The sequence below is a fragment of the Felis catus genome, chromosome B3, assembly GCF_018350175.1.
Source record: "Felis catus isolate Fca126 chromosome B3, F.catus_Fca126_mat1.0, whole genome shotgun sequence".
In the NCBI taxonomy this organism is placed as follows: Eukaryota; Metazoa; Chordata; class Mammalia; order Carnivora; family Felidae; genus Felis; species Felis catus.
This window is the reverse complement of record NC_058373.1, coordinates 137,194,878-137,206,495: the sequence shown is the minus strand read 5'-3', so window position 1 is coordinate 137,206,495 and position 11,618 is coordinate 137,194,878. Positions and strand designations below refer to the sequence as shown.

Genomic DNA, 11,618 nt, shown 5'->3' with positions numbered 1-11,618 from the left:
GTTGGGAGTGTCAGGCTGGGCCGGGCTTCATTTCTTGCCTGACTATTAAAAAACAGAATTCAACTTCCCGACAGGTGCAGGGGGACATGGGCCAATATCTTCAGTAACATGCGTGCCTTTCAGCCAATCAACCCAAGGGATGGATGGGAGGGTCTACATTCCTCCCGGCAGTGGGGGGCCCGGGGTCTTGCAACATTTCCGGGTCCCTGTCCACGTAGCTCGGGGCTGGTGTGACAGGCACCTCATTTGGGATCTTTCTTTTATCAGGGTTGTCCTGGGGCTGTCCTGTCCAGCCCAGGGCTGTATTTGAGAGGTGAGGGGGAGAGAACCCCGAAGTCTTCCCTTCCCACCTTCTCTCGCTTCCTTTTGCAACGGCTTCCTCCACCATAAAGAAGCGGTCTGTCTCTTGCTCTGAGTATTGGTTTCCTGGTTTCCCACAACGAGCCTATTCTGTCCTTGTAGCATTATTTGGGCCAGGGACCACATCATACAAACCCTGCAATGTTGCGGCCCTTGATCAATCATCAGTGCTGGAGGTGGCCCTCAGCCTGTCTCTTCAGTCACCAGTGGCACCCTCCTGCCTCCGACGCACTGGCCGACAAGAAAATCCACAGGGCCCTGCCTAGGGAAGTGCATCTACCCCAAATCACCGAGGTTTGGGACCAACACATCCAGGTTCTGTCGGCCCCCCTCCTCCTGGGGGAGGGAGAGAGGTTGATTCTCTAAGGCTCTGGATGGACCCTGCTCAGAGAATTCAGCCCACACACCACGGATGTCTGAGCTGGACCACCTGGGTCAGCCCGTATTACCCAGCTGGGGAAACTGAGACCCAAGAAGGGAAGCATTTGGTGGAAGCCCTGGAGCACATCAGTAGAAGATGGAGATAGCGACACAGGCGCCCGGGCTCCAATCGCACACTCTGTCTTCTTCTTCAGTGCGTCCGTGACCATGGCCATTGATCCTGGGGGACTGGGCACATCTCCACAGACAAAGGAGGGGGCAGTGCCTTTTGCCCCCAGGTGGCTACCCGCCTTGCTGGGCTTTCCTCATTAGGTCCCTGTGGCAGCCGCCTTGACTGGTGTTCTCCCAGCCGAGGCCCTCCCGAGCCCCCGCTCTGAAACCAGGCGCCCACCCTGCCCAGGACGGCTGGCTGCCCACATTGCTTCTCCCTTGCATACACTGGAACTTGGAACATCTCACTCCCATGTCTGGGACCAGATATGCCAGGGCCATGCAGGGCAAACCCTGAAGGGATGGAAAACGAGGATGCGTTTATTGAGTATCTACTACGTGCAAGGCACCAAACCAGGTTCCTCATAGCCATCGTTTTGTTTAATCCCTTCAACCACCTGGCGGGGTGTCTCCCACTCTCCCGGGTGGTGCTTGAAGCAGTCAGGCGACCTGCCTGAGGTCATACCGTCCCGAGGAGCTAGGTGTCCGGGTCACATGTCGCTCTCCTTCGCCAACAGCTTCTGCCCCGGACTCTTAGGATCTTCCGAATCCCTTGCTCCAACGCAGAGCTGCTCACACCAAGCCCCCCAGGCCACATCCTCCGGCTTGTAACTGAACAGCCGGCCCTGGGAAGGCTATGGTTTCGTGGGGTTGACAACCTTGCCCAGAAAGAGGATGCTCTGGGTATCGGTGGAAAAGATCACCACAAGGAAGGGCCGGTTGAACCAGAGGACTCCGCGACTGCGACGGGCAGACAGAAAGGTGGCGAAGCTGCCAGTGGCCGCTGCAGCCTGGGTGCCAGCCTCATCCACCTCCAGAATGGCTTTGTGGAAACTCTGGGAAGGAAATCACAAGTGTTTACCTCCAAGAGAACATGAGCCAGGACTCAGGGAAGCCCGGAAGAACCAGAGGTCGCTGAAGATCAGCACCGCAGTTCACTGCTAGCCAAGCCACTTGTTGGGGCTATCACAGCAAGAATGTCTACACTGGGTGGGTTGTTGAGTTGGACGCCCTCTTATTTACGGAAATAATTATTTCTTTCAGCAACTGAACACTTACTACGTGCCCTGGGGCACTTTTTAAATCCTCATAACCACCCTAAAAGGTTGATGCATTATGGCTGGTTGATAGATGACGAACATAAGTCCAGACACTAGATAGCCCTTGACTGCTGTAAGGGAAGGAACCGGAATTCAACTCTGCAACTCAAGGCTCTACCTTATAATGCACTTTTGTCTTCCTCACCGAAGTCCTAGGTCTCTTTCTCTCGTCAAAGGAATCTCTGATACACACACCCAACCCAGCCTGGTCTGTCATCCTTTCTCTGTTTCTTTCACTTTGTCACTCTCCATTGTCGTGATCTATGGAGCCCACTTGGCCGCGAGAGCTCCCTGAGGACAAGGATTGGGTGGACACCGTATCCCCAGAGCCAAGCACCATGCCAGCATGTGGTGGGTTGGTTCCTGGAAACCCGTGCCTGTGGATGGTTGAATGACTCTCAGCCTCTGGTGGCAGAGGGAACACCCATCACCTAGAAGCTTCCAAGGGGCAGACGTTCCCCACTGCGTCTCCAGGCATCAGTGACCACCGATGACTTACTTACCTTGGACACCTGCAGCTTTCGCTCTTCAGTGATGCCGGACAAGTCAGCCTGCTGTGAGAACACGTCCACAAAGCCCAACATGGGCAAAATCTGATCTAAATTATAGGAGCCAGAAATGGAGAACTTGGGGAAATGCAACTCGAGCTTCCTGTAATTGTACCTGGAGGAGATACGGGGTTAAAACTCTGGACTCAGAAACAAGCGAGGGACCCCAGCGCACTGTACTCGCCTTGCCTGCACCCTCTAGCTGGCCCCACTCCATCTGACTTCTGCTGCCACAAACACCATTTGCTCAGTGCTCCCAGGGGCTTACAGCCAGGCTCCTTTGCTTCCAGGGCCTGCTGTCTGCAGGACCTCCTCCCTTGGGAGCTCGTCTTCAGCGGAGATTGTTTTCCATGGGCATGCCAGGTGCCCAGGGAGATGCAAGTCTCCCTGTGTGGCATTTTTGCCTTTGCCTGTGTTGGAGTCCTGTGGTTTTCACTTATTTGGGACCAGACGATTTCTTTGGCTAGAATTCCTCTATCCCATGAGCTGTGCGAATTTGCCGTCCACATGTGGCCTTGGGTTGAGGCCTTTTTCTTATACGTGGATGGAAACTTTTCCCACTCGTAGCCCCAGAGTGATATAAAGCTTCCTGGCTACTTCCTTAGATGGGCAGATGGAGTTTTCTTAAGTCCCTCTGTCCCAGTCATCTTGACCAGAGGTCTACGCATTCACTGCACAGGGGCAGACCCTCAGAGAGCCAAGGTCACATCACCCAGATCTTGTGCTATATGAGGGCTGCATCTAGAACCAGGACTCGTAACTCCTAGTCTGGTTCCCTTTTCACTGATAGGGGCAAAATCTTATCTCAGATGTGAGAGTTCATTATTTGAGGAAACCCATGGAAAGTCTTAAAGCAAATAAGAATTCCTTTGTAATTTGGCAATCACCCCCCTTTTGGGCATTGGCTTCCATCAGAAGGGTCCCCTGGAAAGGCAGTGCTGCAGAAGATTACCTCTTCTGAAGCAAGCTCATCCACCTTTTTAGTATCTCTGGAGTCAAGACTTCCTCCACCTGCTTCATTTTCCCTCGGTTAGGAAGGATGAAAAGGGCCATCGCGTTTCCTTTGTAATCCATCCGCAGGACTGAGCAGGGCAAGTATTTGTCATGAAGATACCAGTGGTCCTCTGTGTCCTGCAGCATCATAGGCACCTTGACTACTGTATTCTCATCAACGTAGAAGTCTTGGGGAGTGGTCAACGAGAGAACGAATGGTTTCTCCCACAGAGCTGAAAGGAAGAAGGGAAGAAGGTACAAAGCACCTGTGGACCAACAAGCCAACCGTCCAGCCAGAAAATGCCTCTCCAACAGTCGCGGAGACCCCACCTTAATGTTTTATCACGGTGTATCATTTAGACCATTCAAAGCCGGACCTGCCTAAGACACGGATCTCTCAGGGCTCATTTAGATTCTAAAATATGAGATACAAAGGGTATCAGCTAGGTTGTTTCCTGTCTTCGCCATTGAATTTACATGGCGGCGCTTAAATTTTTTTGCCAACCTGATGTTTATGTAATGGTAGCTCATTACGGCTTTGTAGTGCACTTTCTTGGTTAAAAATGAAGTTGAACAACCTTTTGCATGTTTACTGACCTGTTGACCATTTGTATGTTTACTGACCTGTTGACATAAAAAAAGTCCTTTTTTTTTTTTTTTTTTTTTTTTTTTTTGCATCAGTGCCAGATCATGTTTTTTTCCCTGTATTTGTGGAGGACTGTTTCTTAGTGATTTGTAGGAGTTCTTTCTGAACATTAGTTGTGTATCAATCGTGTGAGTTGCAAATACTTTCTCTCACTCTCTGCTTTGTCTTTTCACTCTCATGATGGTGGGTTTTGATGATTGAAATTTTTTTTTAAGTTTATTTATTGGTTTTTGAGAGAAAGACGGAGGGAGAGAGAGAGAGAGAGAGAGCCTGGGGCAGAGAGAGAGAGGGAAACAGAGAATCCCAAGCAGGCTCTGTGCTGTCAGTGCAGAGCCCGACATGGGGATAGAACTCACGAACCGTGAGATCATGACCATAACCAAAACCAAAAGTCAGATACTTGACTGAGCCATCCAGGCGCTTTGGTATTGAAATTCTTTAATGAAGTGAACATATGAGTCTTTTCCTTTGTGACTAGGTCTTCTGTGTCTTGTTTAGGACAACTTTCCCTCCATATGTATTATATACATATAACCTCCATATATGTTATAGAGAGAGAATAGGTCTTATATGCTAGAAGCTTTAGTCTTTCCTTTTACAAAAAGCACTCTACTCCACTTGGAAGGAATACTTATGATTGATAGAAGGGAGGGGCCTAAACCCATCTGTTTCCCCCTGTGGGGACCTAGTTGTCACAGTGTCATTTTTTTGTAACCCGCTTTCCCCAGTGCTCTATCACAGTGGTGAGGGGGGGATGCCAACATTGACAAATATCAAATGCCCAGGTATCTATCCACAGGGCCATTTCTGGGCTCTATTCTGGCCTCACCCTTCTGTGGAATTGGTCTATTTGTACCACCAAGTCTAAATTAATACAGATTTATGATGAGTTGGGCTCTCTGGCAGCCAAGTTTTCCCATCGTAGCTATTCATGGCCTTTTGCTTTTCTCATATACATTTTAGACTCGGCTTGTTAACTGCCACCAAAAAAACACAAAAAAGAAAAAAACAAACAAAAAAAAAAACCCAAGAAAACCTGTTAAGATTTTGATTGGGATTACATTAAATATTTAGATTTATTCATGGGAAAATCCACATCTTTACCATATTGTCTTCCTTACCATGACTATGATATATCGATGTTTTTTATTTATTTTATTTTTTTAATGTTTACTTATTTTTGAGAGACAGAGAGCAAGTAGGGGAGGGGCAGAGAGAGAGAGAGAGAGAGAGAGAGACAGAAAGAGACACAGAATCCAAAGCAAGTTCCAGGCTCTGAGCTGTCAGCCCAGAGCCTGACGTGGGGCTTGAATTCACAGACCACGAGATCATGACCTGAGCCGAAGTTGGACGTTTAACGGACTGAACCACCCAGGCAGCCCAATGTATCAGTGTTTTTTAAAGTTGAAGTCTGCCTGGGGCGCCTGGGTGGCGCAGTCAGTTAAGCGTCCGACTTCAGCCAGGTCACGATCTCGCGGTCCGTGAGTTCGAGCCCCGCGTCAGGCTCTGGGCTGATGGCTCGGAGCCTGGAGCCTGTTTCCGATTCTGTGTCTCCCTCTCACTCTGCCCCTACCCCGTTCATGCTCTGTCTCTCTCTGTCCCAAAAAAATAAATAAAAAACGTTGAAAAAAAAATTAAAAAAAAAAATTTAAAGTTGAAGTCTGCCTTAACATCTCTCAAGAGAATCTTAGCTACAGAGTACTTGTGCATCTTTTGTTTTCTTCTAGGTGCTTTTCGCTTTTGAAGATAAGCCACCATTTTTCCATTCTCTTACCATGTGACCTACAGCGAGGCCCGGGCTACATTCGTGTCCCTAAAGTGTAGGGCAGATGTGTCAGTGGGCAGGATGTCTCTATCTCCCTTCTGTTTCTGGAGAACCCCTCTTTCTCATGCCAACCAGCCTGAGCTAGGTTTCTTTCAGATGAGAGCACCTCCATTATCTGTGATCAGAGCTTTGGGTGGGTCGATGGTGTGTATTATACATTTAAATTATATTTCAAAGGGAATGGCATCAGTAGACTATTGTGCAGGCATTAGGTTAGATCTAAATAAAGTCTTAAATAGCATAAAACTACACACACACACACACACACACACACGAACGCATGCAAAACCTGGTGAAATCTGAGTTAGTTCTATAGATTGCACCAATGTCATTTTCCTGGTTTTGTTACCGTACTACAAGTTATATAACACGTGATGTAGGATAGCCTGCGTGGAGGGTGCATGAGATCTCTCTGTACTACTTTTGCACCGTCCTGTAAGTTTGTGGTTATTGCAGAATTAAAAAGGTTTTTAAAAACGTTTTCGATGGTAGGTGACACATTCCCTGTGTAAAATGCAAGTGATAACAAATCTGGCTGGATCGTTAGCCTGGCTGGGGCTGTTTCCCAGAATTTGCTCTCTGTAGAGTCTGGGTTCAAGGTGGTCACAAGTGTGAGATGGGGAGGTAGACATGGGGCAGGCACCACACTCTGAAGATCTTCGCAGGAAGATGGAATGATGGGCAGACCTAGCGGAGCCCTGTGTGCCCCGGCTCGTCCGTGCCGTCCTCCAGGTTCATCGTCCAACAGTAGCCCTCCTGACCAATGGTGTCCCCAAGCCACCACCAGGTGCCCAGTGTGGGCTTCTCCACAAGTTCCCCTTACACAGACCCACTGGGGTGGCCGAAAGCACCTGGAGTATAGTATAGATCCCCGATAAGCTCCAAAATTGCACCTGCCCCCAGGACTTCACTCTGCCCCTCCCACCCTTGCTTCCTCCAGACCTTCACGTCCCCACAGTTATGCAAGGTCCAACTCCTATAGCAACCTCCTTTCCCTTATCACTTATGATGGCTTTGCTTCTCTGATGGAACACTGATGGTACACACAGCATGAAGCTGTCCTCATGCTGTGATTTCAACAGTTAACATATGTGTGTGAGTGGACGCCTGGAATGAATTCAGTGAAAACATTAACATTTTGGGTTGTCTCAGTGTGGTAGGATTAGGGGAAATTTCTTTTTTCTTTTTAAGTTTATTTATTTTGGGAGAGACGGCAGGGGGGAACGAGCAGGGAAAGGGCAGAGACAGAAGGGGAGAGAGAGGATCCCAAGCAGGCTCCACACTGTCAGCGCAGAGCCCCACACGGGGCTCGAACTCACGAACCCTGAGATCATGACCTGAGTGGAAACCAAGAGTCAGATGCTTAAACGACTGAGCCACCCAGGTGCCCCTGGGCAATTTCTATTTCCTTTTATACCCTTATGTGTTTTTAAGGATCTTCAAAATGAGTATAATCATTAGATTAATTACAATTACTGTAATTATTTATCGAGTATATATAATGGTCAGGGGTCACCAAACTTCTTTTGCAAAGGGTCAGAAAGAAAGTAAATATTTTAGGCTCTGTAGCAACTGCTTATCTCTGTGGCTGTGTGAAAACAGCCCAGGGACAATGCACAAATGAGTGGGCGTGGCTGGGTGCCAATAAAACTTTATTAACAAACACAGGAAACCCATCAGATGTGGCCGGGGACTGTAATTTGCCTATCTCTTTAGGCCCTCTTCTAAGGAGGACACAAATATGTGCCATGATTTGATCCTCAAAACAGAACTTCGAGGGTGCCTGGGTGGCTCAGTCGGTTAACTGACTTCGGCTCAGGTCACGATCTCATGGTTTCATGAGTTTGAGCCCTGCCAACGGGCTCTGTGCTGACATCTTGGAGCCTAGATCCTGCTTCGGATTCTGTGTCTCCCTCTCTCTCTGCCTCTGCCCCACTCCTTCTCTGTCTCTGTCTCTCAAAATTAAATAAACATTAAAAAAATAAAACCAGAACTTTGAAGGAGGTATTCTTCAGCAACCACCTCCCTGTTTACACTGTTGATAAGTGGCAGTCCTTCGTCGTGAATCCAGAAGTTCAACTTGTACATTTCATACATTACCATTACTAAAAAAAATAAATAAATAAGGAAACGTATCTAAAGATAGGAGGGTACGGAAACCTCTAAACTACACGATCTTAAATATCTGATGCTCTCACATGAATCTTCTAAGGGTTGCTTAGCCCTATCTGGCCCCATCCATCCACTTTCTCTCTTTTTTTTAAACATTTAATCCATCCGTAAATCAGGGGGAGAGGGGAGATACAGGACCCACCGATGAACTGACTCTTACCTTTGAAGTAAATGTAATTCACCAGCACCATCGCGATGTCTGTGCTCAGGTCGCTGACCAAATCCACAATCTTCCCTTGAGTTTCCTCCTTGACATGGTCATTGATCAGCTGGGCGGTACCCACAGAGTCGTGGAAGTTGGTGAGGAATAATTTGGAGTCATAGAAGGCCACACTGTCATTTAGAAATCCCGGAAGGATGGGCAGCTCCTGGCTCAGGAACAGGGCGCTGCCCATGTGCATCTCCAGCCTGTCTCCCGGGAGGTGGAGGGCGTGCAGGAGGTGCCGGAAGCCCTGGTGGATGTCCGACTCAGACACCTCCGTGAGGTTGAAGCCCAGACCCTCGAGGATCTGGGTCTGGCTGTGTGAGCGGGCGCCCAGGGACAGCATGGCGTAGGAGGCAGAGATGCTCAGCGGGGAAAAGAAGATGTTGCTCCCAGGGCTTTGGGAAGCCATCAGGTGGTAGAAGTGGAGAGCAAAGACTGTATTTCCCGGGGCAATCTTGAGGCTGGGGGAGCCCTCACCTGTGCTTGGAGCTTCCGGATGGGGGCTGCCCATGTGACCCTGGCTGTTGTGTTCAGGGAGGAGCTGGCCGTGAGATGCGACCAGCAGTCCAGCCAGAAGGAAGAGCAGGTGGCTGGCAAGATGCATCTTCTGCGCTGTCAGGGCTATAGGAGGAAAGAGAGTGCCCAGGCAATGCCCCAGCAGAAGCCCCAGCCCTACTGAGAAGTCGGGGAAGGGCAGGGCCCCCGGGTGACAAGTGACAGGGTCAAGTCTGGTAGATGGGCCTATGGCAGCCTGGCAAACACCCAGCCCCTTCCCAGTATGTGGTGAAGATGATATTCTGTGGGTTAACCAAGCACGTTCCTTGTGCCCACCGCCTCCTGGCACTTCCTGTCCCGGTGAGCTTTGTAAAGCACTGGCCTCCATTCTTATTGCCAAGACTCGCCAAATGACTGAATGAGGTCATTTACCTAACTGGTAAATATCTGAGCTAGAGCATGAGGCTCCAGACTCAGCCTGGGGCTCCTTTTGCCATTTGAGCTAATTTCCTCAGCCCAGTGACCCACTGCACCGAGGATGCGAATCACCAAAGCGTTAGCCTCAACTCTACAAACATCCATGGTGTGCTTTACGGTTTGCAAAATCACTTTAATGCCATTTTGTCTGACCCTCTTACCCAGGTAGAGGTCAGTAGAACTGGCATTCTTATCTTCACTCCAGACAGATAAGATCACTGATGTTCAAAAAACTGATTCGCCTGGGGTGCCTGGATGGCTCAGTCAGTTATGCGTCCGACTGTTGATATGGGCTCAGGTCATGATCTCATGGGTGTGAGATCGAGTCTCGAGTCGGGCTCTGCACTGAGCGTGGAGCCTGTTTAAAATTATGTCTCCCTCCCCAGCTCTCTCTCTCTCTCTCTCTCTGTCCCTCAAAAAACAAAACAAAAAAAACCACAAAACAAAAACAAACAAAAAACACACAAAAACAAAACAAAACAAACAAAAAAAATGCAAAAAAAACAAACAAAAATAAACAAACAAAAACCAAAAACCAAAGCAAAACAAAACAAAAAAACCTGAATTGCCTGAAGTTCTGGGAAAAGGATTGGTCTCTTCTCCTAATCAACTTAACCTACCCAAACAAGGGTGCTCGATTTTCTCCACTAAATCTGCTGGGCCGCGTCGGATAGCCTCACCGTTATTACCTGGTTCTCAGCCCCGAATCCAGTTGCCAGCCCTAACCTGGGTCTGGCCTTCCAAGACCGCACCCCCCAACCATTCAATCTTTCCACATACCCGGCAGCCTCTTCCCTCTACCTCCTAGTCTCCCCACTGCTACGATCCTCACTCAGACCTCCAGCATCACTCACTCAGACCAGGGGCCAGACTGCGGGCCATGTTGCAGCTCCCCAACTTGGCTGTGCCGGCTAGAAAGCAGCCACCCACACACCCACAAGGCAGCCTAGTGTGGGGCTGGGTTCCGGTGGAGCTTTATTCATGGACGGTGAAATGTGAATTTCATATATTTTACATGTGTCACAAAATATCGTCCTCCTTTTGATTTTTTTTCAACCATCGACAGATTTTATATTTATATTTATATTGTATCTTGGTATTATACCTTGCATTCCTAGCTCAGGGGCAATGCAAAAACAGGCAGGGGGCCAGACTTGACCCACAGGGCCTCATTCGCGGAGCCCTGACCTAGACCGTTGTGGCTTTCCAACTGGTCTTTCTACCCTGATTTCCACCCAGGAGTTGCGGTGGTCACTTCAAACATACAGTGGGTCACTTCACTCATCTACCTAACACCCGTCCCCATAGCATGGCCTCCTACCAAGCTCTAACACCTTCTCCTATCCTAACTTTCAGATGTATACTTCTCTCTGGCTTTGCAGTGAGTTACCCAGAATTTCCCTCTGGCAGGAACGCTCCAAAAGCACCTGCGTCGGGAGCCAGGAGACCCGTGCGGCCTCGTGGGAGGCTGTTTCTGGCCCTCAGCCCCAGTTTCCCCACCGGTATAATGAGGAGGGTTGTGTAGTGAGGTGTGGGGGTCGTTCCAGCCCTAGGGTGTGTCACTTCTAGGTCTCTCCGTGTCTCAGCACCGGAAGCCTTATGTCCCAGAGCCCCCAGTCCTGGGCAGACTAGAATGGTTGGTCACCCTCCCTTCTGAGTCTCAGATGCAGCCCTCAGCGAGTTACTCACGGTCGGTCCTGGTGTGGCCCCCCGGGCTGCTGTCTGAGAGCCAGAGGAAGCCCAGGAACATAGCCTGGGTCTATCAAGCCCAGGAACATTGGCAAAATCCCTCGGCACCCCCGGCACCACCTACCACCTTCCCGATTAGGTAATTATTAATGAACAGGTCCGTGGGTGCAGTGTGGAGTCTCAACACAGGGAATCTTCACTGAAGGTTGGCCCATCCCCTCCCAAGAGAACCCCCTTCCCTCCGGGCAGGGGGCGGGGGGTAGCTCCAACAGAATTTAGCCCTTGCTGTTTGCATCATGCACCAAGGTTTGCTTGGCACATGCTAAGGCCCCGGGGTCCCCTTAGTGGATGTGGTCTTCACAGGGCCGCTCACTGGCCATGTGAACTTAAGCACATCTATTCCCTTCTCTGGGTTTGTCATGCTCTCCCATCCGCCCCCCCCCCCACCTCCTGCAAAATGAAGAAGTCGGTCAGACCAGGGGCAGCAGACCCCAGTGCCTTCACGAACTTGATAAGG

General features: G+C 49.6%; 1 protein-coding gene across 1 annotated transcript; it reads right to left on the bottom strand.

Moving 5' to 3' along the window:
- Positions 1–1,254: 1,254 nt before the first annotated feature.
- Positions 1,255–11,258, bottom strand: SERPINA4 (serpin family A member 4). Its single transcript, XM_006933078.3, has 5 exons — positions 11,102–11,258; positions 8,396–9,061; positions 3,552–3,825; positions 2,555–2,714; positions 1,255–1,787 (listed from the first exon to the last, which is right to left on the bottom strand). Exons 1-5 carry the CDS (start codon positions 11,160–11,162, stop codon positions 1,587–1,589), a joined length of 1,362 nt encoding a protein of 453 aa, XP_006933140.2. The 5' UTR covers positions 11,163–11,258; the 3' UTR covers positions 1,255–1,586.
- Positions 11,259–11,618: the final 360 nt, after the last annotated feature.